The 26,808-nt window shown below is 36.2% G+C and overlaps 5 protein-coding genes and 2 pseudogenes across 5 annotated transcripts; 3 read left to right on the forward strand and 4 right to left on the reverse strand.

The window, feature by feature from the left end:
- The first annotated feature begins 2,797 nt into the window (after positions 1 to 2,797).
- On the forward strand, positions 2,798 to 2,909 carry LOC124897507 (annotated as a pseudogene).
- A 343-nt stretch (positions 2,910 to 3,252) lies between these two features.
- Positions 3,253 to 4,605, reverse strand: LOC107862309. Its single transcript, XM_016707838.2, has 2 exons — positions 4,346 to 4,605; positions 3,253 to 3,800 (listed from the first exon to the last, which is right to left on the reverse strand). Exons 1-2 carry the CDS (start codon positions 4,463 to 4,465, stop codon positions 3,378 to 3,380), a joined length of 543 nt encoding a protein of 180 aa, XP_016563324.1. The 5' UTR covers positions 4,466 to 4,605; the 3' UTR covers positions 3,253 to 3,377.
- A 739-nt stretch (positions 4,606 to 5,344) lies between these two features.
- Positions 5,345 to 10,613, forward strand: LOC107862311 (mitochondrial import receptor subunit TOM5 homolog). Its single transcript, XM_016707840.2, has 2 exons — positions 5,345 to 5,756; positions 10,255 to 10,613. Exons 1-2 carry the CDS (start codon positions 5,670 to 5,672, stop codon positions 10,330 to 10,332), a joined length of 165 nt encoding a protein of 54 aa, XP_016563326.1. The 5' UTR covers positions 5,345 to 5,669; the 3' UTR covers positions 10,333 to 10,613.
- A 155-nt stretch (positions 10,614 to 10,768) lies between these two features.
- LOC107862310 (probable aspartic proteinase GIP2) lies at positions 10,769 to 12,687 on the forward strand. The gene has a single exon (XM_016707839.2). The coding sequence runs from the start codon at positions 11,302 to 11,304 to the stop codon at positions 12,604 to 12,606; it is 1,305 nt and encodes a 434-aa protein (XP_016563325.1). The 5' UTR covers positions 10,769 to 11,301; the 3' UTR covers positions 12,607 to 12,687.
- Positions 12,688 to 13,066: 379 nt separating this feature from the next.
- LOC107864807 lies at positions 13,067 to 15,207 on the reverse strand (annotated as a pseudogene).
- LOC107864809 lies at positions 15,054 to 15,419 on the reverse strand. Its single transcript, XM_016711231.1, has one exon. The coding sequence runs from the start codon at positions 15,417 to 15,419 to the stop codon at positions 15,054 to 15,056; it is 366 nt and encodes a 121-aa protein (XP_016566717.1).
- Positions 15,420 to 16,420: 1,001 nt separating this feature from the next.
- Positions 16,421 to 20,183, reverse strand: LOC107862312 (replication protein A 70 kDa DNA-binding subunit B). The gene is made up of 12 exons (XM_016707841.2): positions 19,873 to 20,183; positions 19,152 to 19,298; positions 18,874 to 19,065; positions 18,574 to 18,751; positions 18,219 to 18,489; positions 18,025 to 18,127; positions 17,816 to 17,940; positions 17,650 to 17,728; positions 17,429 to 17,573; positions 17,096 to 17,256; positions 16,889 to 17,009; positions 16,421 to 16,795 (listed from the first exon to the last, which is right to left on the reverse strand). The coding sequence occupies exons 1-12, from the start codon at positions 19,998 to 20,000 to the stop codon at positions 16,598 to 16,600; spliced, it is 1,848 nt and encodes a 615-aa protein (XP_016563327.1). The 5' UTR covers positions 20,001 to 20,183; the 3' UTR covers positions 16,421 to 16,597.
- Positions 20,184 to 26,808: the final 6,625 nt, after the last annotated feature.

The following is a 26,808-nucleotide window of genomic DNA, read 5'->3' on the forward strand; positions in this document are numbered from 1 at the left end:
GGCCTTTTTATAGTACTGACCAGAACTAAATTATTCCTTATTAATGTATGTGTGGTGATCACTTCTATAGTGTAGGAAAACCTTTGAATATGAATTGAGGTCGCAAGAATCCCCTAACTCTTAAGACGAGTGAAAAACAATTCTATCGATTTAGTTTTAGTGGACACTTCAACTTGGGTCAACTTTCTTCGATCATGACTTCTGTTATATAACGAACTGGATGGTCTTCTATATATCAAATGAAAGGTCTTTGAGTCTTCTTTCCAACGCAACTGATTTCGTCCAAATCCATTATCGGAGTAAAAGGTTTTACCCAATTTACTTCAGCATATCAGTCTATCAACTGAGGACTGTTGCGCCTTTTTTTGTTTCCTTAGGGGCATTTTAGTCATTTTTCCTCACCCTAATCTGTCTATAACATGTTATTTCCGCCCCTAGAAGCAGAAATTGCTCCTTTACTCATTTTTTCTCTCAAGAACAAGATCAATCTAAGTTCTCTCAAGATCAAGAATTCCAAGATACAGATCAAGATCTGGGTTCCATCTTTCAAACTAAATAATCTAATGTACGTGGGGTTCATCCTAAAAACTACATGGGTTGTTGAAACGCTTGAACATGATTTAAAGTTTATCAAGTGTGAATTTAAAAAAAAAAAAAAAAAGGATTTTGGAATCTATGTTTTAAATTATGCATTCTGAATGTTTCAATGCTATTATTGATTTGGCTTTTAGGCATTTCCCCTTAAATTGATTTATACGTATATGTATATGTATGAAAATTGAGATTTAAGATTTGTTTAAGAGCACAAATTATAAAATCCCTCTCTTGTGATGAATTTAAGTTTATGATCTTATTGTGAATGGTATCAGAGTCGCTCCTGTGGCAGCCCGTCGATGTGGGCCAGAGTTCAAACTGAGTGTAGGCGAATTCCGATAAGGCGGGGTAAACCTCAGTCCTAAGTGTAGTCAAATCTCATTCGGTGGGGCAAACCTCAGCGAGGACGCTGAGTCCATAAGGGGGTGTATGTAACACTCCAACTTACGAAGGAGTCCCACATCGGCAAAACACAAGAGGTATGTTGGGTATATAAGTAAGAAAACCTTATTCCCTAGTGACGCGTTTTAAAGACGTGCGGGCCTGAGCCCAGAGCAGACAATATCACTAGTGGGTTGGGCGGAGACAGGAGTGTCTCGCGCCTTCGTGGTTCGGGATGCCCATCACGGCCAGGGCCTCGGGTCGGGTCGTGACATATATATATATATAATGGAGATTTAGTCCATGAAACTATCCTTTTTATGCAATGCAATTAGTCTAGGCCGGCTGGTTAAATGGAGAACTTGCCCATTAAAATTGAATTCAGGCCAGGGCTTTGGGTAGATACCGTTCGTTGAATGGGCTTTGGACAGGGCAAGGATATCATGGTTTGATATAGTACTCGTAGATATTCTCCGAGATTATTTTATCCCAGCTTCTATATGAGATCGTAATTTTACTACTTTTTTAGTATAAAGGGTGAGATACAATAATCTCGGAACTAATTAACACTCACAATCAAACATGAGAAAGTTAATTTTAAATTCTATCGCAGGATTATTATTCTTATCTCATATACACGGAACGACTACAAATCAATTAATCCATTGTTATTTTTTATGTTAAATTTTGATTAATTGCTCCTAACATGGATTTTCCAAACAAAAATATTGTTTTTATGATATGGAAGTAAGAGACGTCTAAGGGGGAAAAGTTAGCAATACGAAATGTTTTCAACATTCAACTGTTCCTCGGTGTAAAAATGAACTAGTACTCTACTAGTCTAGGCAGACAAAGCGGGGAGATTTGGTTTCGTAGTCCTTCACAAACTTATTTTTAGTTTTGCTCTTTTTGCAATGGACCTTCATTTTTATACATAAGAGATCTCAAAAGGTCATTTTCTTCTATTCAAATTTGAGAGATCATTTCTATGAGAAAGTCCTCATTCTTTGCGTTAATCTGCTCATTATAATGTAGATGACCTTACAAAGAGAAAGTCCTACTAACTATTTAACTAGTTGGTAAAGCTAACTATGCCAATTTCCATCACAGAACAGAAACGTATAGTTAATATTGCACATCAGTCTCTGCAGCTAGTTTGCAAATTTTATCTAAGATTCAAGTGTTAAAGAACCAGCCGGACAGAACCAAATGGCACTCTGTCTTTTGAAAGATATGGATGACCGGATGTGTATCAGCAACTCCCTTTCAAATGCATGTTTTGGGAGTGATTATAAGTTGCATTGTTGTTAACTAGGTATTCACGCTCCGCATTCTGAGAGTTGATTGATGGAAGTAGATTGTTAAATTGGTCTTTAGCAAGTCAGAAAGAAACTACTCACTTGACATAACTAGGATTATCATGTATATATTGGCCTATGTTTGACTCTACGGAAGAGCAACAGCAACAGCACTGATTCTCTGAACTCATGCAATCTCACTAGAGACTGAAATTGCAAAACACCTAGATCAGTTGACACGCCACTTGAATTAAAGGCAAGTCGTTTACTCTCATTCTAATGTGATGCAAAGATTATTATGTTCACTAGTATAATATTGATGGCAATGCAAAGGGACGTCCTGTCGAGTTTCTGAACCTTTCAACTGGTTGGTAAAGGACAATGCCATCAGAGAAGAGTGCAGTTATATTGAACAGCATATTCCCCAACAAGTTTGCGAAGTATATCAAGATTCAAATGTGACACAGTGTCTTTGGAAAGCTATACATGGGTGTTAACAATTCCCTTTTATCTGTACTTAAAGAGTTTTATATCCCTTCTAGGACATCTGATGAAATTGAAACGACACAGAAGAAGATTAGCACGTGGGTCCTGCACAAGGATGACCACACACAAATCGAAAAATTGTAAGAGTTTTGTATTGCAATAGGCGTTAACCTTAGATATTCGCATTCCATACTTCTCTAATTTTCCTGCTGGAGGATGATTGTTATATTTGGTCTTTAGAAAGTCAGGAAAAGAACAGCTAAATAAACCTCAGATTGCCATGTTTATTGATTGACCTATGTTCTGCAGTCATGCAATTTGAATGTCATTACAATTTGAAATTGTAACGGTATCCTGTTTAGTTTATTGAACCTTAGATCCAAAGATATATTGACGGTAGTTTTCACCCTACCAGTTAAATAATGCGCAATAAGATAAAAGAAGCTCAATCCTTGAATTGCAAGAACTACATTGCTGAGATGAAAACTGCAGATCAGGACAATGCATATCTTAGATTGCAAGGGATCAACAAAAATTCAAGACTGAATGAAATAAACATTCATACTATACGAGAAATTTTCTAACACAAAGAAAGTATTTTGCAGCTTACATTTCAATTTAACTTCTCTGCAAAGTGGAAACAAGGTTTGAGGCTCCAAAAGCAGCGGAGCCACCAACAACAGAAAGCAAAGCAACCACAACTTGCAAAGCAATTTGCCAAGGGTAATCTTCAGGGACCAGATACACACAAGCAGGGCCAACAACCAGTAATGCCAAGCTCAAACTGAAGAGTGCAGATGGTGTTGAAGGGTCAGTAGCTGCTGAAAGAATCCCCGATTCTTCGGCTTTGGAAAGAAGACCAAGTCTCTCAATTGTCGATAAAGAGAGTCCAGATTTCTCAGCAGCTGATAGTAAACCAGCTTTCTCTGCTTTAGTTAAAAGCCGCAATTGCTCTACTCTTGTCAATAACTTCACTGGTGGTGCAGATGATGAATTGCTCGGCCGAGGGCCTTTTTCCCCTAGGGGAAATACAGTTGTTGGCTGCACCAAATTAATGTTAAGCACATTTGAATTTCATTGTATATACCATTAGTAGTTTCTCCCTAGGCTTCAAGTCTGTGCATTCCTCTATATGTAATGTAGGCTACACTGAATATATAAAAATGGTTACAATTGAGTTTCTCTTATTTGTATCGGCAACTATCACTATCAGAAATAGGATTGGCTACCGAATCCGAGCAACTTGAGTAACATTCTTTTTCACTCAAGAGTTCCTATGTGTTTTCAGGCCCCTTTGAAACCCAAGAAATTGGACAAATTCCTTTTCTTCGGAACACATACAATGAACCATCACTGTAACACCATGATAGGCTGCCTACGGGACTTCCCTTCAATACTTCATGTACTAGGCTATTATTTCCTCCATTTACTTTTACGAGATTCAATTTTTCGGAGCTAAATTGTATTAAATGAATTCAATATTTAAAATTTAAAATCTATATGTTCAAAACAACAACTCTTCTCAAATGGTAGAAAAAATACATGTTGAGATATAATGTAGTACTAAGTAGATAAAAAGTCTTAACCTTTTTGGAAGTGACAGTTTTGTTTGTGGATGGAGTTGGTTTTTGAGTAGCCATGGATCGGATCAGAAGTGGTGTGTTTGAAGCAGAGAAACGTGCAATCCCAATGGCCTCCATTATCATCTTCTTCTTGTTCAATTATTTGGCTAAAGCATGTTTCCATAACCATGAGAAGATAGAACGAAATGTATTGATTCAATTGGTCCACGCGTCACCATCTGGTTGGACATACTGCCTGCTTCCCTCCTCCACTCACTTTCCTCAAAATGGGAAATTCTCTTACTAACATTTATTTGCTGCCAAATTTTACTAATGATTTTATTAACTAGTAGTAGTAGTATTTATTTCGTAACATTTTAATGACTTGTAACAATCATTTTATTTTTTATTTTTTATTTTTTAAGAGTTGTTTTTACCTCTGGTCACCGCTCCATACATTGCACGGAGGCAGAATTTTTTGTAAGGGTTCAGAAGTATAGCCAAAAGTGATTCAATGTCAACTATACGTACATAGAAGATAATTTTAATTATGCATAAATAGTTTAATTTTCCGTCAAATGAAGTTCGAATGAACCTTTGAGCTAAAGGTGGCTCCGCCCCTGGCTCTATAGAACTTGTGTTTAAGTCTTGGTGTCACTTCTGAGCACATAAGACTTCAAACACGAGTCTTCATTTCATCCACCATGCACAAATATGATATGTAACGTTTTTGTCAATTAACATGTTTCATAATAGACCCAATATATCTTAAATCCTCCCACTTTTTGAATGGTGTGTGTATCGAGTATCAGTTCTATACTAACTTCATGCTCAAATTATTTTAAACAGTTCTATACTAACTTCATGCTCAAATTATTTTAAACAGAGAAAAAAAATATTTAGCCAGATACTCTTAGAATTAAATTAATTTTTTATCAACGAATGTACACTCAACTTTATGTACGTTAGAATCTTGAACATGACAATCTTACACAAAAACGTTACAAAAATCTACTTGAAGTTGGAAGGCATTATCACAAAAGCAGAAGCATTAGTTGAAATTGATTATTATATACCCCTTGCACTATTTTCACGTTACCACAATCACCAAGTTTAAGCATCACATAAATTGAGACATAACGATTAAAAATGATCAGAGCTCTAAAATAGAAAAGAATGGGGAAAAACGTAAAATGCCCTTGTATTTGACCCGATTGTCAAGTCAGCCCATTTATGCATCGAATAATAAAACCCGCAAAAGCCCTAGAGCTCCAAAACCCTAACCCCTTACGAAATCTGAACTCTGTTGTCTCCAGTCGCACTTCCCTTTCTCTCTCGAAAAGCTTCAATGGCGTACTCGGTGATATCAGTTGAGAAGGTCAAAGAATTCTGGCACGCTCAGGTTCATGACGAAGATAAATGGAATCTCAACAAGGTATTCTCCTTTTCCCCCCATTTTTTTTAATCTCTTTTTTCTACCATAAGCATTTAGATTATTTTTGTTAACATTAACGTTAACGACGATTTTTATTATTGCTTTTTGTGTGTCTTCTAAAATTTAATGTAGGTGCAAATTCTCCCAATTTGTGGCCTACCATACTGTCGGTTATATAAACAGGCAAATGCTGTTTTCCATTACGGATAGCAATAATATTACCGATCATTATGGGTGTAATGGTAGATGCCCCGAACCTAGTTACTATCATTTCTTTTTCTGCTTTTGGGTGAAGGTTATTAATTTTTTTTAATAAATGATTGGCTACAAAGGGATTATTTTATAGTGAACGTGTCACAAGCTTACTCCTTTTTTCTTGAAGTTTTTGTAAAAACAAAGAATTAAATTCGATTTTATCTCCTATTTACTATGGCGACAAAGAATCAAATTATCGCTATATTTATTCCAAAATAAACCTTATTCATATACACATGAGTTCTTTTCCGTTGTGGATTCAATGGGCGGTTCGATTTATCGAATTGTTGAATAAAACAAAAAAGCGTTCTTATCGGGTTTATTTGGCAATAACAGTTAGATCGAAGAAATTTGATACAAGATTAGGAAAAATTAGTATGATCTATAGATCCTTGTGGTCCGGTCCTTCCCTGGAGCCAACACAACATAAGTTTTAGTACACTGAGTTGTCCTTTTAGTATGATAACATTGACATAGCTAGAAATTTATGTACGGGGATTTTAAAAAGTAAAAGATTTAGAATATCACAGTTGTAATTTGAACATGATCTAAAATAATTTTGAGCCCTCTTTACCACTATGCTTAAATTTTCTTCCTGTCAGGGAGATTCAATAGCTCACATATAATAAAAAAAGATAATATTTGCTTTATTGTGCGATGTAATTTTTCTACAAAGGGGGTTCGGCTGAACCTCCTTGCTCTACTTAGTTCCGCCATTGTCTAGGTAAGCTATGATGGACAATTTGGTTGATTTGCTGCTTGAACCAAATTTTCAGCAATCTTATATGTTCTTTTAGACGTTTTATTAGAATTAATAAGTTAATTAAATAGAAGCTCAGCTTGATTTCTTGAATTAACTTGTTAATTCTTATCTAAGTTTCTCGGTCTCTTCACTCTCGGTGACGCACCTGTGTTGACACGTCATGGGTGTGGGTGTGGGTGTGAGAGTGGGATCCGTACCGATCTGGTCAACTGATTTTGGGTACTCGGACTAAAATCGATAGGGAAAGTTATTTAATGATTTGAGTAATCAAAACAAAAGCTAAGGTAATATTGAAGAAAATGTAATAACTTGTCCGTAGAAATTTTTGTTATTGCTTTTCCTTTTATTTCCTTTAAGAATTCTCCTCTTGATCAGTATTTTCTCCTTAAGTTTTCCACATAATAGCTTATAATTTAGGTTTTATTATTTCATTTTTACGATATTTGAATTAGTTTTAACCGAATCCCTACACCCGTATCCAAACTTGGATCCATATCCTCGAATCTTGATACTGAGATCATGAAGGATCCGACCTCTAGATCCGCAGCCATATCAGACGCCCACACCCGAGTCCAAGCAACTTAGATTCTTATTACATGTTTCACGAAAGACATAAAATCATCTTCTTTGAATATTTATAAATCTTCTTTTTTTATTCTTTGTTGTTTTATGTAAATACATATTTAGTGTCTTCATTGTTCAAATCATGCTCTCTCTAACACATATTGAAAACAAACTCTTGACTAAACCTTATGCACATTACAAGGGTTTTTCTAACCTAGTATAACTATGTAGTACGTTAGGCGTTATCTTTGTATCCAATTTTAAATTTCTTGAAAGGACCCTCATCAACATATTAATAATGGAGTGCGATGATTCTATTGTATAAGAACAAGAGAGAGATTCAGAGTTACAACAACTATCGGAGTATCAAGTTATTGAGTCATACTATGAAGGTTTGGAAAAGGGTGATAGAGTTGCGGTTGAGGAGGATCATGATTATTTTCGAGAATCAGTTTGGTTTCATGCCTGGTCGCTCGACTACCGAGGTCGTTCACCCCGTGAGGAGATTAGTGGAGCAGTTTAGGAAGAGGAGGAAGACTTGCACCTGGTGCTCATTGATCTCAAGAAGACCTACAACAAAGTCCCCAGGGAGATTCTGTGGAGGTGCTTGGAGGCTAGAGGTGTGCTCTTGGCATATAGTAGGTCGATCCAGGACATGTATGACAGAGTGAAGACTCATGTGAGAATGGTAGGAGGAGATTCAGAGCACTTTCTTATTTTGGCACGGTTGCACCAGGGTTCGTCTCTTAGCCCGTTTTAATTTGCCTTGGTGATGGATGTTTTGACTTGGCGTATTCAAAGGAGGTGCCTTGGTGTATTTATGTGCTATTGATGTTGTATTAATTGACGAGAGCCGAGGAGTTATTGATAAATTGGAGGCTGGGAGACAGACCCTAGAGTTTAAAGGGTTTAGGTTTAACAGGCTCAAGACGAGTACTTGGAATATATGTTCAGTGATTCGATGCATGAGGCTAACATAGTAGTGAAGCTGGATTCTCAAGCCATTCGGAAGAAGGATAATTTCAAGTAACTTGGGTCTATGATTCAGGAAAATGGAGAGATTGACGAGGATGTCAAATATCGTATTGGTGCAGGGTGGTTGAAATGGAGGTTCGCTTTGGGAGTCTTGTATGATAAAATGGTGTCTCCTTAGCTTAAAGGTAAATTCTACAAAGCGGCAGTCCGATCGACTATGTTATATTGACCAGTTTAAAACTCCCACATTCAAAAATTGAAAATGGTGTATATGAGGATGTTGAGATGGATGTGTGGTTTTACTTGGAGAGATATGGTTAGAAATGAGGTTATTCGAGAGAAGGTTGGAGTGGGCCTCGGTGGAAGACAAGATGCGGAAAGTGAGGTTGTGATGGTTCGGGCATGTAATGAAGAGGTACACGGATGTTTCAGTACGGAGGTGTGAGAGGCTGACTATGGATGGTTTTGGGCGGGGTAGAGGTGAGCCAAAGAAATGTTGGAGGGAAGTGATTAGGCATGACATGGAGCGGTTACAGCTTACGGAGGACATGACCCTTGATAGGAAGGTGTTGAGGACGCAAATTAGGGTAAAGGGTTAGTGGGTTGGAGTGCGTCCGTAATAGTAGAGAGGAATACTTTGTATCTGTGCCTGTAGTTTCTTGTTTGTAGTGTTCTGATGATACTTGTAATTTCGAATGGATAGTTTATAGTATTACTCTATCGGTGTTTTGTTTCTTTTATTATCTAGCGATGTGTTATCCCATTTTGTTGTTTATGTTTACATATTTTGTTTGTTATACTGTTATCTGTCCTAAGATGGGGGTCTATCGAAAACAACCTCTCTCTCTACTTTATATGAGGTAGTGGTACGGACAACGTACACGTTACCCTCCCCAAACTCCACTTTGTGGGAATACACTGGTATGTTGTTGTTTTTGTTGTTGTTGTTTTTAGACCTGTTGTCGTTCACTAAAAAAGAAAATGGCACAGAGGAAAATATTCATCTTCTTTAGCATATGTAGAAATCATTTTTCGTTTCTGTAAAAAATTTCGGCCCCTGCGTTTCTTCAATCACACGTAGCAATTGGTTAGTTTATTTCTCTTATACAACTACCCACTTGTGGGACTAAATTGGGTACGTTGTTAATTTCTCCTCTTCAACTAGTGAAACAAAACATACTAATGGAGTATAAGAGTAGTTAATTGTAAACAAATGAGAAGTTGATAAGTCCGAAGAGAAGTAACAATCAAATCTTTTGTGAGAATAAGATTATTCTATTGCATAGGTCAGAAACAAAGACTTGTGGCTATGATTTTGCATGAGAAGCAACAAATTCACATCAAATATGGGTTGTAGAAGTTTTAACGGTTGAATTGAAAATCAACAATTAGCGACAGGTTGAGCTTTGGTAAGGATTAAAATCCTAGAGTGAATAAAGTGAAAGGAGTGAGGAGAATGGAGTATATTTCCCTCACACTAATACTTCTTAATAAGATGTTAGGACATTCAAAGAAATTAGGATGTGGGTGCAATGCTAACTTATTGAGACCACTCGGTAAGTTAGCATTCTACCCATTTTTTGCCTAAAATTAAAAGTTCTTTGAGTGGAAAAGACAAGTGCGCCTGTTTTGCTAATGCATTGGCAGGGTTATTTAAGGAAACTAGAGAAGCTAGGACAATGCTAAACTACTAGGTAGTGTCTTAACCATTCCGCCACATGTCTGTTGCACGGATACCTCAAGCCCACGTGTCACACTCGTTTCTACCTGACATGATTTGGGTGTGAGTGATCAGATTTGGTTGCTCGACTAAATCTCTACCATAGTTCTGGTCATTTTCTGGGTTCTATAGTATGTCATTTGGGTGACAGGAATTATAGGATGGCTGCATTTTGCTTTATATAGTTTTACCTTAATATTTGTTGCATTTTGCTTTTGCAGAAACTGCTTCGAGCTACTGCTCTTTTTGCTGGTTCCATCATTTTGATGCGCCAGTATGGTGATCTCATGGCTATCTGAAGGACGACTGATATTCATTCTCAGCTTGAGTTACAGTTGGATAAAGACCTAATCTCTGCCTTCCCCTCTCCCCTCCCCCTTTCTGAATGAAGAAGGAAATTTTATGAACTAGAATTGTTTTATTATTGTTGATATAGCTTCATCTTCAATTGTCTAGGACAGCTTTATTAAGTTGTGTTTGATGCCTCCTAGTAGTTGAAATTTCTTAATACTCTATATGTTTGTGACATGGAAGGGAAAGAGCAGAAGGAAAAATACAAAGGACCAATAAATTGAACCTATTGTTTGTGTTTTCCTGATAATTTCTCACTTGCTGGAGTGTGAGCTAGCTTGGTCATGTACCAAAATCTTATGCCTGTGGAGTGCCATTTCACGCCCGTGTCCCAGGTTGCAACAATAATGCCTGTTGTTACTTGTTAACAGACCTGGAAGCCCTTCGACCTTCATTAACACTTCCTTACGTTGGCAGTGAGACCTGCATCAAATTGTTAATTTTTTCTCTCGTCTTTCTCGCCCTATGTCTTGCAAAAGATGCTACAGGCTCTTTAGGACTATGAAGGGGAGCTTTGTAAGAATTCGGAGCCAAGTCGTGGGAATTCACATGACTTGAATCAAAAAGTTTTGATTCAAGTTGTGGGAATTCACATGTCTTGCTGGGAACTTTTTTTATTAAGTCGAGAGAAATCCGTTATCGGATGCATACATTTATTGGTTTGGTGTAAACACGAATAAAGTTGTGGAATTAGTGGAGCATTCAGAAGTCAAATGTCAAATTACTTAGCCGTATTCCAATTTGCTGTATCTGCCTTCCTTATCGACAATATCTGTAACAAATCATAACTCATATCCATTCCCTAATCATTGACTTATTTAAATAAGCTGCGGAGTTGACTTCAAAGCAATGCTTCTATAAATCATAAGTAACATGAAGAATCTTCATAATTCCGCATCACATCTTAGTCTTGTATCATGGCCTTCACTAGCTACCATTTGATCCTCCTTTGGTCACTTCTCTCCATTTCTTCTTATTGCATAGGCCAAACTTCTCCCCAGCCCAAAGCACTCATCCTTCCTGTGACCAAAGACTCATCTACTCTCCAATACATAACCCAAATTGGTCAAAGAACTCCTCTTGTACCCATCGAGTTGACAATTCATCTTGGTGGACAAACTCTATGGGTAGACTGTGAAAATGGTTACGTGAGTTCCACTTATCGACCGGCTCTTTGTGGCTCAACTCAATGTACCATCGCCAAAGTTAACACTTGTGGAAACTGCACCACCGCTCCTAAAATTGGCTGCAATAATAATGCATGTTATAACACCCCAGAGAATCCATTCATCAAGACTTTATATGATGGTGGTGAAATCAATGAAGATGTTTTATCGATACAATCCACTGATGGATCAAATCCTGGTAACTTTGTTAAGATACCAAGTTTCATTTTCACTTGTGTTCCTACATTCTTGACTGAAGGTTTGGCTAGTGGGGTGAAAGGTACTGCTGGATTGGGAAGGCATCAGATCGCGCTTCCTTCCCAATTAGCTCAAATCTTCAGCTTTCCCAGAAAATTTGCTGTTTGTTTGAGTTCATCCACACAATCTTCTGGTGTCATCTATTTTGGTGATGGCATGACACTTCCAAATATTGATGGTTCTAAAGATCTCATCTTTACGCCGTTGATCACCAACCCTTTTGGTACCGGATCAGTTCCTTTCCTGAATGAGTCTTCCTCAGAGTACTTCATTGGAGTGAAGGCTATTAGAGTCAATGGCAAACCAGTGACGATTAACAAAAAGCTGCTCGGGATTGACAAGAGAGGAAATGGTGGAACCAAAATCAGCACAGGGAGTCCATATTCAATCTTGGAATCTTCCATTTATGATGTTGTGACTAAAGCTTTCATCGATGAGTTATCTAATGCGACCAGAGTGGCTGCTGTGGCACCTTTCGAGACTTGTTTCAGCTCAAAAAGTGTTGGTAGCACGAGAGTTGGACCAGCTGTTCCAGCCATCGATCTTGTGCTGCAGACAACACGAGTTTATTGGAGGATTTTTGGTGCAAATTCAATGGTGAAAGTTGGCCAAGATGTGATGTGCTTAGGATTTGTGAATGGAGGGGTTAAACCTACTACTTCAATAGTTATAGGAGGATATCAACTTGAGGACAATCTTCTACAGTTTGATCTTACCAGATCAACACTTGGTCTTAGCTCATCCCTTTTGTTCCGCCAAACCACATGTGCCAATTTCAACTTCACAACTAACGCTTAAAAAGCCGTCTTGTAGACGAACCGTTTCTCCCTTGTAGAATTATTTAATAAAAGGGAATAGAAACTATTTTATTTGTTGGTTTAAAAACCGTTAAAGGGAAATAACGCAAGAATTCAATAGTCAAAAAGTTGACCGCTGAAACAAAGATGGAGTTTGAAGAAGAGAATATGCAGAGAGACAGAGAGAGATTATTTTCTTTTTAAAAGAAAGTCTATAATTGATCATCAACTTAGCAACTTAAATAGTTGTTATTCCAACTAAAAATAGGACAAAGAAACAACCTACCTCTACTAAAATTAGAATAATTAATTAGTTTCCTACCAAAGATAGGACTTCCTAATTTAACTAGGATTGTACTTAAAAAAAAACTGGAGAAAACAGAAAAAAATAGTTGCATTCTTAAAGCAACTTTCAACACTCCTCCTTGCTTTATGAAATGCAAACACCAATTCTTTGCCTTAGAAGCTCGAACTTGTTGACTGGAAGTAGCTTAGTGAACAGGTTTGCTAGCTGATTTTCAGACTTGCAGTAGATTAGAGTTACTTCTCCCAGGCCTTCATCTTGGCAGTCAAGTTCTCAACAAGGGATGGTATTTTGCTGACCAAAATCCGTGCTTTTTTAGTACGTTTCAAATTGATGTGGACATCTTTCCCAGTGTTGTAACGATTTTCATCCTTTCCATACTTATCAAGCCAGCTTTTCTCTTGGGATGCATGTTTCCACTTTTCCATTTTATCCGGAACATCTTTCCTGCTAGCAGCTTCCTCTTTGGCTTTCACTACCTGATCATCCATGCTTGAAAGCAGACCAGAGAGATCACTGCCAGACTCCATAAGGTGGATTAAAATCTGGCATGCAGTCTCACTATCTACATCCATATGAACACTCCTATAGATTTCCTCGAGCTCATTTTGTCTCTTAAATATCAATTCTTTCAGCTTATTGGTCTTTAGAGCACTTAAACGCTCAACTTCCACTTCAGTCGGTTCAATAATGTGAAAGGCAAGGGATCTTTGTCTAGCTATCTCATCAATAGAGGAAGAAACTAAGGAAGTGATATGGTTAAACCTCTGTTGTTGCTTATGTTCTTTGACTGTCCATTCAAATGATTCGCCAAGCTTGGATTGATATTAGCTATTATCTTCTTGAAATCAAGTGACATAAATACTGTAAGCTCATGAATTACCTCATATAGCTATTCACTCGTTGCAACCGGAGGTTCGTTTCAGATTGAAGTTCCTGAAGATGTGACTTCACTTCTGCCAATCTCTTAGCTGTCAAGTCTTGTTCATTTACTTGAACATCTGTAGGACTAATAACTCTGTCATTTCCTGCTATTTCTGCACAAATTGTTGCTATCTATGTTTCTATGTTCAAGAATTCCTGAATCCTTTCATGTTTCTTTGTCTGTATGTCTTTTAACATAGGATCAATAATCGCCAATTTCTTCTTGAGGGTACCTTTCATCTTTCCAGACAATGGCAAATAAACTTGTTGGTAGAAACAAGTTTGGAAATTTCTGCCTCTGCTTCGGATCTGTTTTTTTTTTACATCTGGATTTTCAGGGTTGTAGTTATCATCCTCCGAGTCATCCGATGGAAGTCCATAAATATCATCTAGCTTCTCCCCAAGCGCAGCAACAACAGCTTCCTTAGGATATACTTTCTCCCAGTTGTCAGTGACGGAAAGATCGGTTCCTTGACTATCATTAACCAAGTCAATGCAGTCAACTTTGAAATCACAACCAGGATAAAGCCAGCCCTCATCATTAGGTGGAATGTCTTCTTGTAGCAGAGGTGGCTCCACACATAACTGGTGAAATCCACGCTCTTCTTCCAATGGATTTAATGAGAAACTTCTGCCTCTCATTTTGACTTTAAATAGGTCTTGTCCAAATGCTTCTTTGATCAAGCAGGGTTTATCTTCGAAATACAATTTGAAATCTTTTTCTAATAACTGACCAACACTTAACAAGTTCTGGTCCAAATCGGGTACATAAAGAACATCAAAAATTGTTTTAGTGCCCGATTGTGTTTCAATTGTAATGTTCCCATTCCTTTTGCTGGAATATAACCACCATGGCCGATCCTAACTTTTGTAACTTTAGTAGGGAGATCTTTATCGCAAGTCATATGATTTGTGCATCTACTATCGATCAACCACGACTCGCTTGAGACACTGCTTGCTAAACATGATGCAACAAAGAGTTGATCCTCTTCCTGTTCATCAACAACTCGAGCCTTTGCATCTTGTTGCTGAGTTTTATTTTTACAGATGATCGCTTCATGCCCAAGCTAATTGCACTTAGTGCACTTAGCATCAGGCCTCTTCCAACACTTGAAAGGTGCATGCTCGAGCTTGCCGCAATGCTTACAAGGAGGGTAGTTTCTTTTGAAACCACCTGTTTTGTTTTTGTTGCTATGCGCTGCACGTTCTCCATCAGTTGGTTAGTACTGCTTATTATTATTATTCTTAGAACGTCCATCATCGTGATGCTTGGCTGGTAAGGCACCTTCGACAGCTCCTCCTTGTCTCATAACACGCCGTTGCTCTTGCGCTTGAAAAGCACTTAAGAGCTCTGCAAGTGTGATCTTGGACAAGTCCTTAGTATTTTCTAAAGTTGTTATGGTAGCCTCAAATCTTTCAGGTGCCGTTACTAGGATTTTCTCAACGATCCTTGAATCATTGAAAGTAGAACCCAACAATCTAATACGATTTGCTAAATTAAGGAGTCTGTCAGAGTACTCCTTTATGGTTTCACTTTCTTTCATCCTTTGCAACTCAAACTCACGTACCAGATTCAACACTTGCATCCCTCGAATCCTTTCATCTCTTCCATACTCAGTTTTGAGATAATTCTATACCTCTTTCGCTGATTTAAGAGACATGATACGAGTGAAGATATTAGATAAAACTGCAGTAAATAAGCATGCTAGTGCCTATGCTAGTGCCTTTGATTTCCCGGTTTTCCTCTCCTTGTGAGTTTTAATCTGCGCTACCGCGGGATTGTCCGGCAAGGGAGCTATCTCATATTCAGCTTCAACAGCTTCCCAGAGATCCAAAGCTTGCAAATATATCTGCATTCTAACTGTCCAGATTTGATAACTTTCTCCATCGAAAGTTAGTGGTGCCATTGAAGAAAAATTTGTTTCTCCATTCATGGTATCCACTAGATCAGATTAATGCACACACTCACAAGTCCCTTAAGATTAAAGCTCTAATACCAATTGTTGGTTTAAAAAACGTTAAAGGGAAATAACGCAAGAATTCAATAGTCAAAAAGTTGACCGCTGAAACAAAGATGGAGTTTGAAGAAGAGAATATGCAGAGAAACAGAGAGATTATTTTCTTTTTAAAAGAAAGTCTATAGTCTATAATTAATCATCAACTTAACAACTTAAATAGTTGTTATTCCAACTAAAAATAGGACAAAGAAACAACCTACCTCTACTAAAATTAGAATAACTAATTAGTTTCCTACCAAAAATAGGACTTCCTAATTTAACTAGGATTGTACTTTAAAAAAACTCGCTTTTTTCAGATGATTCTAGAGTATCAGATAGCTTCATGATCAATTCATAGAACTAGTTTCTATTAAACTATGCAACTTTTTTCAGATGATTCTTGATTCTAAAGTATCAGATACATAGTGAACCTGACGCCATTAGCAATATACCTAAGCTCCTGCAGAAGTGCTAATGGTTTAGGTAAACAGTTATCTTAGCTAGTTTGACTCTCTACCAGGTGTGAAAAAACTGCAAACAAAAGAATCAAAACAAACTGCTCATAGAGGTGTTGTAATACACAGCAAAAATCTAACAAGGCACAGAACTGCCAAAGGTGCATTCATCTAAGTTCAAAGTGCAGAATTGCCATCAAGCAACAAGGATAAAACATATTTACAGCTGTTTTCCTAAGCAACCCTAGTGAGCAATCTTCAGCCTTTAAATATGACAAAAATAATTAAATGTTCTCAATTTGGCTAGTCTTGTTACATAGAAATATTCATCTTAGACATCTCTTCAAGCAAGTACTTGGATTCTGCAGCATAATCAACTGGAGCAATAGCCCTGACTGTTATCCTTTGCCTTTTCTCACTGTTGTACTCTTGTGGAGCAACACTGACCCGGAAAAGATGAGGAACCCATGTAGCTTCCTTCAATTTCATTTGATATGCAGTTTCTCCCTCCTAAGAATTAGACAAATATTCATATAAGTTAAGCACTAACTTCTAGAGACATAAAACAAGCACCAAAAAGATATGTTCAGTGAACTGTTTAACCTCAGATTTGAGCTTGTCAAGTTCATCAGCAGAGCATCCAAGTATTTTCTCTGCTTGTTCATTGAACGCAGAGAGCCAAGCTTCACCACTTGCATCAGAAACTTTCAATGCCATTATATATCTGGAAAAAGACATAAATGTAAATGCATACTAGGCATTACAGGTTAATGGGAGGTTCTTAAGATGACTATATATCCAATGGTTTACCTCAAACTGCTCTCTGCATCATTCTTCTGGCATCCTTCACACCAATACCCAGACCCAACAGCATCTGTAACTTTCTTGTTACATGTCTTGCAAGCTCGATACCACATTGCTTGTTCAGGCTTAATGAAACTTATATATGCCTTAATGCTGAAAAACACAGGCTGCCAACCAAACAAAAAAACATAATTCAGTGCAATGATGTTACATAAAGCTCCATGTATTAACTAATCTTATTTTCTCAGTACAATAAGCTTCATATTTTAAAGAATATAACATCAAAATTGCTCTTGAAATCATCAAGTCATTTATTGTCAACACAGGTAAAATATATACCTTGTCCTCTCCAAGGGATGGGCTACTGGTTATATGAAGCAAGGAGACCCTATCAGTGTACATAGATCTAGCCCCACTCTTGATTGAGGGGCTCATACCAGAACCTACAGATGCCAATGAAGTTTCTTTACCTTCAGAATCATACCTGAACAGCATAAAAGAAGCCTTTTAATCAACTGACACTATAAGAGAAAATCAAATAACTCAGTAAAGTCATATACCAAGATCTCAGTTTTTTGGCTTCAGGTAAATCTGGATTCACAACAATATTACTCTTGCTTAAAGTTGATAAAGACACTCCTGAAAAACAATCAAGGAAATATGAGATTGTGGCAGTGACAAGACCATGTAAACAGGAACAAGTTCTGGATAAAGAGAAGTAATCACCTTGAAAGTCTCCAACTTTAAGGGATTTGATTGCAACTACTGGGGATTTATCAGCCATGTCTAGCAGTTCTTGTCCTACATCGGTGGCAAGATCATTCCAGAGAGACACAACAACAGTCTTCTTCCTGATACAAAGAAACATAAGTTGAATTCAACATACTTGGAGAAATCCAAAATCTACAAGAGAGGTGTACAGCATTAAAACACACGTCTCATCTGCAATAGTTATGTCACGCTTTGGGACTGTCTCATTGTTACTCTTCCTCCGTATGCTCATCGTCGGAGATACACTTTGAACGACCCCAATAACATCTAAAATTCATTGATTTAAAACATTACTCCATGGTTAGAGGTTATGAAAAGACAGCATAAGAATTTAAGCCTCGGGTTACAAGTTCCTTACCAACAAGCTCCCTGCCATTGACATATGGACCCAATTCATCAATTGGGGTGAAGCTAAATTTTGTCTCTGGAATAAAAGCTGCTTCATTAATAGCCTCCTCAACTTGGGAGTTTTCATTCAAAGTCATCTCATAATCATTTTGTACCGTCTTGAACTGCTTGTTAGCAACTTTAAGAGTTCCCTTTGAAATGTAATAGACCTTTCCCAATTCAAACTTGTCAAAAAACTTCTTTGCAGCTTCATTAAACATTGTAGCTTGTATTTGGGTGCCCTGAAATAAAAGGTCAACCTTTGTTAGCAATACAAAACAATTGAATAATCTTCCAATTTATCAGATAACTGAAATTGTGCTTACATCCTCATCAGTCAATTCAACATTGAACACACAGCCTTCTCCTCTAGCATTCTTGTAAGTTCGCATACTCCCCTTGCTAGTTACTCGAACTTTAATGGTCCAATTTCCTTGGTAAGGATTCAAAGAAACAAGTGGCTGAATTCTTCTGGTCATTGCCATTCGAGCAGATGGTGCCATGCTGAGATTCAACCCACATACAACATAATTAACTTACTGTTACATCCATAACACAATAGACCATTCACTAGCAACACACAAAAATATATAGGAACAGGGAAAAAAAAGAAAAAAAAAACTCACTTTCCGCTTTGTTCATGCACAATTTGAGCAGCAGATTTAGTTTGAAACTCCTGTTTAGGTTTCAAAACAATTCCAGTTTCTTCCTGTTTCGGAGTCAAGACAATGCCAGTCATCTCTTCACTTTTCACTTCAGCCTTGTACTCAGCTTCAAGAGCAGGAGACACCACCTCGCATTTAGTCACAATCAAGTACCTAAAACAAATTAATCAACTCATTAATGTCGAAATATAAACCTTCAAAAACAGACTAAACAAAAAATAATCATCATAAAGACTCACTTCTCATTCTTGGTTGGGATGTCGTTGAGGGTATAATCAATAACCCGAATAAGACCCAAGTTCTGTATGTTCCCAGATATAACTTCTGATGACAAACTGGATTGAAAAATACCCTTAATCTTCTTCTTCCCGTCACTGGCTGAAAACCTGCAAATGGAACATTTATTCATTTTTGGCTATACCAGCTAATGTTTAAATCCAATAAAACATAAGAACCTACATATGAGATTCACACGACAATTCAATACAACAAACAATTTGACAACCAAAAAAACAGCCTTTAATTTTAAGAATAACAAATACCACTTCCCCCAAATAGAGATGTGTGAGGCAACAAAGCCATTCAATTGATTTAAAATAAAAAAGCAACCCTCAACAACTACATTTAAGGGGTCGTTTGGTACACAAGATAGGGCAAGCAAAGTTATCTCAGAACTATTTTATCACGCCTAATGAAATAAAATAGTCCGATAATTAGCTAATACCTCACTTGTGTTCCCAAATATCCAAGAATTATTATAATTATCCCACGTACCAAACAACCCATTCATAATGGAAAATAAACATTAACATTTCTAATTAAACAAATCGAGTAAAATAGCAAGTAGTACTATTTTTGTTATAACCAAAATAGATCTGAATCAAATGCAAGTATCTGAACAAAAACAAACACAAAATGAAACCAATATAAACAAACAGAAGAGAAAAAAAAAAAACTCACATGTATCTGTTGCCAGTGGGTTTGAGATCCAGAACTTGAACGATAATTTCAGGGAGATCTGAAGAAGAATCGGGCGATGGGTTTGCTAAAATAACCGAAACGGCATCTGGGCCAACCATCTTCGTCATTGCTTCTGAAGAATCCTCTCTATTAAGCAAACTGTAAAAGGCGAAAAATGGCAGAGAGAAAATAGCTTAGTTGAGAAATGAAGGAGAAGGAAGGAGAAGGGGAGGTTTTGTAATTGAGAATTTTTGGCGGGGGATTCGTATTTTGGATTTGGGGAAAAATTATTCATTTGGCTTCAATGGCGGGAAATGTTTTACAGTAACTTGTAATTTTTTAGGGAAAAGCGGAGTCCTAAGTTAAATTTGCCGCCACATATTTTGGAGTTTTCTATATTTTATTGGAAAGGGGGCAGGGGATATATTATAGAGAAAGTGAGAGAATTTTTTTCTTTTTAGATTTATATATAAGCGTTTATTTTGAAATAGAAAATTTATTCTAATTGTGTTTGGTTGAAAAAATATCTAAAATAAATATTTTAGATTTTATAATTAAAAAAGACTCTCTACAATTTGGATAATTGTAGTATTTCTCAATTTTTAAATGTTATAGCACGACAAAAAAATAGATGAGTCTTTTATTAAAAATAAATGTTTGATATTAGTTGATCACTTACAAAATCAAGTTAAAATTAATTTTGTTATTAAATAACAAAGAATGAAGAAGAAGAGCAGAGAGAATAGAGAGTAATTGTTATTTCTCTTGATAGATGATTTATTTCAAATCCTGATAAAATATCAACTAAATTTTGATAGACATTCACTATAATTGATATACATAAAAATCATAACACTCTCCCTTGAATGTCTAATAATACACATATAGGCTGCCTCATTAAAATACTTACAAGGAAAATCCAGTGGAACAAAACCTCGTAAGAGAAAAAAAGCACAGCGCGTATTAGCTCCCCTTAATAAGAATATCCTTAAACCTTTGCATTCCGATCCTGTGCACCATCTTCTTGAAAGTTGCAGTTGGAACAGACTTGGTGAATAAATCAGTCACATTGTCACTTGAATGAATCTGTTGTACGTCAATATCACCATTCTTTTAGAGCTCATGTGTATAAAAGAGCTTTGACGAAATGTGTTTCGTTTTATCTTCTTTTATGAATCCTCCCTTAAGTTGTGTTATGCATACTGCATTATCTTCATATAAAATTATGGGTACTTTGTCACATTTCAAATCACATTTTTCTCAAATGAGATGTATTGTGGACTTTAACCACACAAACTCTAAGCTTGCTTCATGAATAGCTATAATCTCAGCATGATTCGATGAAGTGGCTACGATAGACTATTTTGTTGATCTCTAGGATATGACAGTACCCCCCATATGAACACATAGCCTGTTTAAGATCGAGTTTTATGCGGGTCAAATAAGTACCCAGCATCAGCATAACTAACGAGATCGAAACTGCAATTTTTAAAATAAAATAAGCACATATCGATAGTCCCTTTTAGAAACTGTAATATGTGTTTGATCCCATTCTAATGTCTCATATTAGGAACAGAACTATATCTTGCTAACAAATTAACTGAAAAGGATATATCAGGCCTTGTAGTATTTGCAAGATACATTAGTGCACCAATTGCACTAAGATATGGTATTTCAGGACCAAGGAGTTACTCTTTTTTTTTCTTGAGGTCGGAATGGATCTTTATTCATATCAAGTGATCGAACAACCATCGGAGTACTTAATGGATGTGCTCCATACATATAAAATATTTTCAATACCTTTTCTGTGTAAGCAGATTGATGGACAATGATGTCGTTTGTCAAATGCTCAATTTGCAAACCAAGGCATAATTTTTTCTTTCTGAGATCTTTCATCTCAAATTCCTTCTTTAGGTGATCAATTGCCTTTTGAAGCTCTAATGGAGTTCCAATAAGGTTTATGTCATCGACATAGACATGAAGTATAACAAACTCCGACGTTTTATAAAAACACATGGACAAATTTCATCATTCATATAACCTTCCTTAGATAAATATTCACTAAGACGATTATACCACATGCTTCCAGATTACTTCAAACCATACAATGATCTTTGCAATCTAATTGAATACATTTTTTGAGGCTTTGAACTATATGCTTTCGGCATTTTAAATTCTTCAAAAAATTTCATGTATATCTCATTATCAAGTGATCCATATAGATAAGTTGTTACCACATCCATCAAATGCATTTCAAGTCTCTCATGGATAGTAAAACTAATAAGATAACGCAATGTTATTGCATCCATAACTGGTGAATATGTCTCATCATAATTAACACCAGGCCATTGTGAAAAATCTTGTGCAACAGGGCGTACCTTATACCTTTGTATTTTATTTTTCTCATTTCTTTTTTCGCACAAAGACCCATTTATAGCCAACAGGCTTAACACCATTAAGTGTTTGAGCTTTAGGTCCAAAAGCTTCACGTTTGGCAAGTGAATTCAATTCAAATTAAATTGTTTCTTGCGATTTTGGTCAGTCATTTCTTTGTCAACATTTTGTGACAGATCGACGTTCAAGATCATCACTATCTTGCATGATTTTCTTTGCAACATTATATGCAACGACATAATCCACTACTATTTCAGACCGATTCAAATTAGTTTCAACATCACTTGAATTTATGGATAGTTCCTCATTTTCTTGAGTCTCGGGCTCATTGATCCCATCAGGAATGAGCTTTCATATGAGGATCTTTCGTAGTATCATCTTGACCATTAGTTTTTCTTTTTCTAGGATTTTGATCCTTAGAACCTAATGGTCTACCACGCTTTAAGTGTGCTTTAGATTCACTAGCTATGACCTTGGTGGATGGTCCTTTGGGGACATCAATTCGAATTGAGATATTCTCTGCAAGAATATGTGATTTGATGATCCTTTTCAAATTTGTAAATGCGTTTAGCATTTGATTTGCTATTTTCTGCAGATGAATAATCTTGAGAGAATGGTCAAATACCCCCAACCTATAGTCGAAATCCCAACTACACACTCAATCTTTCAATTAGACCTATTACCTCCCTGATCTATTTTTCCTATATTTATTACCTCCCTAAATGCTGAGCTGGCAATGAAGGTGAAAACACCCCATCTAGGCGCGTTGGTTTAGTCCCAGCACTTCCAAAAATTAAAAGTTCAGCCCTCCACGTGTATTATACATGTCATTTATTGTTTATTTAATGAAATAAATATGAAAAATTAATCTCTCTCTCTTTCAACGGTCATCTTCTTCCTCTTTATATGACCTATGTCTTTCTTCACTATTTTCCTTCATGTTCCAGCATTTTTTTTCTTTCTTTTCTCTTTCTTTAACTTACTTTTTAGCTTTTAATCCCAATTTGTACTTCGATTCTTGAATTTTATTTTGTAATTTGGTTCAATTATTAATTTAGGGTTTAATTTGATGAACGATTTTGTTGGAATTCATGAAATGACGAATTCAAAATTGAATAAGCTTTGTATGGATGGATTAGATCCAATGGTCAATGCTGTTGTGAGATGCAAACATGGTATTTTGGTTGACTTGCAAACTTCATGGTCGAAGTCAAATCCGGAAAGAAGATTTTGGTCTTGCCCCTACTATGGTGTATGTATTTTACATTGTATTTTGTTGTCAATTTATATTCAAATTATGATAATGTCTTGATTTCTACAAAAAAATCAGTCTCAAAGATGTAATTTTTTTCTATGGAGGGACAAAGAAAAAGTGGATCCAAGATCAATTTTTTTGTCATTCCAAGATTGGTGAACAAAATCAATGAGTTAAAAAAAGACTTATGGCTTAAAGAGGCCCAAATTGATAACTTGATGCGGGAGAAGAAACTCAATGGAAAATGGAGATGATATAGGTTGGATAGGAAGATATTTTTATGTATTTTGATTTGTGTTGTTGCTATGTTCATCAGCAACAAATGAACTGAAAATAGTTGCTAGATATGGTCGACTATGGTGTAAATTTTTTACACCTCTCTAAATATATCAGACTATGTTCTATTATGGTATCTTTTGCGTAGTCTTACTTCAGATGTTTGTTGTGCTGCTGCTATTCTATTGTTTGCACTTGTGCTGCTGGTATGTTAATGTTTGCGCTTTCAAAATTGTGTTGTGTTCCTACTACGTTGTTGTTTACACTTGCAAAATTCTATCGTGTATTGCTGCTATGTTATTGTTTACACTTGTGTTGTTGCTATGTTATTGTTTACAATTTCAAATTTGTGTATTGTTAGGCAAAACCCCGTGTTGCTGCTACGTGTTTATACTGAAATTGTGTAATGACAATGTTGTGTTGCCATTATATCAACTTTACAATCATTTAACATAATAATAATGGGTAATGACAACATTAATTCATCAATAAAATATTCCAACTTCACACAACATCATCATTCATACCAACCATTAGGCAACATTCATCAACAATATATATATATATATATATAGCACTTTAATTGTTTTCCAACACCAAAATAAAATTGTTTTCATGTCAACTGATCTAACTTAAAACAGTGCTTAAAATAATCAACATCACTACAATTTCCAGGGCATCTTGGACTTTGAAGAAGTGTTTTTTTTTACTTGGATTATTTGAACTGCTTCCCATATTATTCTTTCTTTTCTTCTCTTTAATCTCCTGTAGTTTTTTTTGTAGATATTGCTGCTTTGCCATTCCATTTCAGCTTACTGGTAGAAGTTGGTGTATAACCAATGTTACCAGTTATATCAGTTGATCTTGTTACCCTTGCTTGACCAGTAGAGCAGATCTTACTACTAGGCATGTCAGGCTACAATGAAGGAAAAAATTTATTCAAAGACTCATACATTAAAGACTCATATGTACATAAGATACAACACAGCTAGATACTTACATTTAGGACTTTGAATCCATTTTCAGCTTGGAACACACCCATTTCCATTACTTTTGACCTTTTCAATGAGCTGTTTTTTTCCCTATCATTACCCCTTCCTCTTTTAGTAGTACCAGCCATTGAAGATGATGCACAATAATCAAAGGTGCAGAACAGGATGCTGAGAAAACAGTAGGTGCAGAAGGTGTTGGTGTTGCATTTTTTGGTCTCCCTTTTTTTTTTTTGTTGTTGACATGCTTAAATGATTTCTTATCTATATCAACATTCAAAAATTCTGTTACTACCCCCCATTATAAACTGATTTCCTCCCACTGAAATGTAAGACCCCACCATGGTACCATCTTAGAGTTATCAACGTAAAACCATTCATGTCTTACCTGGCGATAATAAAGAATCAAATAAGATATTGTAGCATAGCAAAAACATTTTGGAAAAAGAAAAATCAAATTTACAAATATGCTACATAATTCAACACCAAAATAACAAGATATTAACATAGCCGTGCTATTAAATACCATTGATTTTTAAATTGTGTCATGTTAACAACAAATTGGAGAAAAGCCCTAATTTTTAATAAACCAACTTAAACAATCAACAAAAATCATAATTTCGGGATTTAGCATAAAACCCTTATAAATTTTAACTCAGTTTGAGGAAAAATCACTCAAACTAACAACATATTAACACACACGTCCTATTAAACACAACTGAAATTTTAAGTTTTCATATTAGGAGAAAAGCCCTAATTTCTAATAAACCCACTTAAACACTCAACAAATCATGTACTTACGAACGGATTATGCTATTAATCGAACACTTAGACAACATCGCAATAGAAAGAGTCAGCTATTTCACTCAATTAATTTGTAAAATTGGAGATTACCTAAAAACCCTAATTTAATTTTTTCAGTTTAGGAAAAAAAAAAACACCTTGATACAACAACAAGATGATTGTTTAAAAATCCACAACTAAAATATTTTGATTAGAACAAAAATCACCTAAAAAATTGATGAAATCGCGATTTAGAAAGTATAGAATAGAGGAGAGAGGAAGATGAAAGGTTTAGAGAGAAGAGAGATGAGAGAGGAAATGAAATTGAAAAAATAAAAGAGATATTTTATTTTGTTTAGGCGTGGGCCAGGCGGGCCAGGCGTGTGAAATGCATGAAAGTCTTTTTACTTGGTTTATGTTGCCAGCTCAGCATTTAGAGGGTTAATAAATATAGGAAAAAATAGACCGGGGGGTAATAGGTCTAATTGAAAGGTTGAGTATGTAGCTGAGATTTCGACTATAGATTTGGGGGGGGGGGGGGATTTGATCATTTTCTCAATAATCTTTTGTACTTCTTGCTCACAAATAGAAGCACGTGTATCAAGATGAGATAGGTATGGATTTTTTCCACAAAATTTCTCTTTTGATGTCACTATTTTCTCCCCCTAATTTTGGAAAAACTATCTCATCGAATCGGCAATCTGCAAATCGAGCAGTGAACATATCTCTCGTTAATGGTTAAAGATAGCGAATAATAGAGGGTGATTCAAACCTAACATATATTCCTAATATTCTTTGGGGGCCCATCTTAGTGCGGTTTGGTGGTGCTATAGGCACATATATACCGCAATAAAAAAAATTCAGATGAGATATATTAGGCTCTTGACCTAAAATTAATTACAACAAAGAAACTTTATGATAATTTGTCGGTCTGAGATGAACAAGTGATGCAGCATGCAAAATTGCATGACCCGAAACATAAATGGGCAACTTAGTTTTCATAAGCAATGGTCTTGCTATCAACTGCAGACATTTAATTAATGACCCGGCAAGACCATTTTGAGTGTGAACATGGGGTACAGAATGTTCCACTCTTATCCCAATCGATAAGCAATAGTCATTAAATGCTTGGAATGAAAATTCTGCAGCATTATCGAGGAGAATAGACTTGACTATCAGAAAACTGTGTCCGTAATTGTATTATTTGTGCCAATAATTTTGCAAATGCTAAGTTGCCAG

The sequence above is a fragment of the Capsicum annuum genome, chromosome 3, assembly GCF_002878395.1.
Source record: "Capsicum annuum cultivar UCD-10X-F1 chromosome 3, UCD10Xv1.1, whole genome shotgun sequence".
Lineage (NCBI taxonomy): Eukaryota > Viridiplantae > Streptophyta > Magnoliopsida > Solanales > Solanaceae > Capsicum > Capsicum annuum.

Excerpts from the sequence above, each read along its gene's own strand:
- LOC107864809 (XM_016711231.1), bottom strand. The coding sequence starts at position 15,419 with ATGCAAGTGTTGAATCTGGTACGTGAGTTTGAGTTGCAAAGGATGAAA.
- LOC107862309 (XM_016707838.2), bottom strand. The coding sequence starts at position 4,465 with ATGATAATGGAGGCCATTGGGATTGCACGTTTCTCTGCTTCAAACACA. Across the intron at positions 3,801-4,345 it reads AAACTGTCACTTCCAAAAAG|CCAACAACTGTATTTCCCCT; the intron begins GTTAAGACTTTT and ends AATTTGGTGCAG.
- LOC107862312 (XM_016707841.2), bottom strand. The coding sequence starts at position 20,000 with ATGACGAAGATGGTTGGCCCAGATGCCGTTTCGGTTATTTTAGCAAAC. Across the intron at positions 18,490-18,573 it reads TTGAATTGACTGATGAGGAT|GGCACCCAAATACAAGCTAC; the intron begins GTAAGCACAATT and ends CTTTTATTTCAG. Across the intron at positions 17,010-17,095 it reads GATGCAGAGAGCAGTTTGAG|ATATATAATGGCATTGAAAG; the intron begins GTAAACCATTGG and ends GTCTTTTTCCAG.
- LOC107862310 (XM_016707839.2), top strand. The coding sequence starts at position 11,302 with ATGGCCTTCACTAGCTACCATTTGATCCTCCTTTGGTCACTTCTCTCC.
- LOC107862311 (XM_016707840.2), top strand. The coding sequence starts at position 5,670 with ATGGCGTACTCGGTGATATCAGTTGAGAAGGTCAAAGAATTCTGGCAC. Across the intron at positions 5,757-10,254 it reads ATAAATGGAATCTCAACAAG|AAACTGCTTCGAGCTACTGC; the intron begins GTATTCTCCTTT and ends TTGCTTTTGCAG.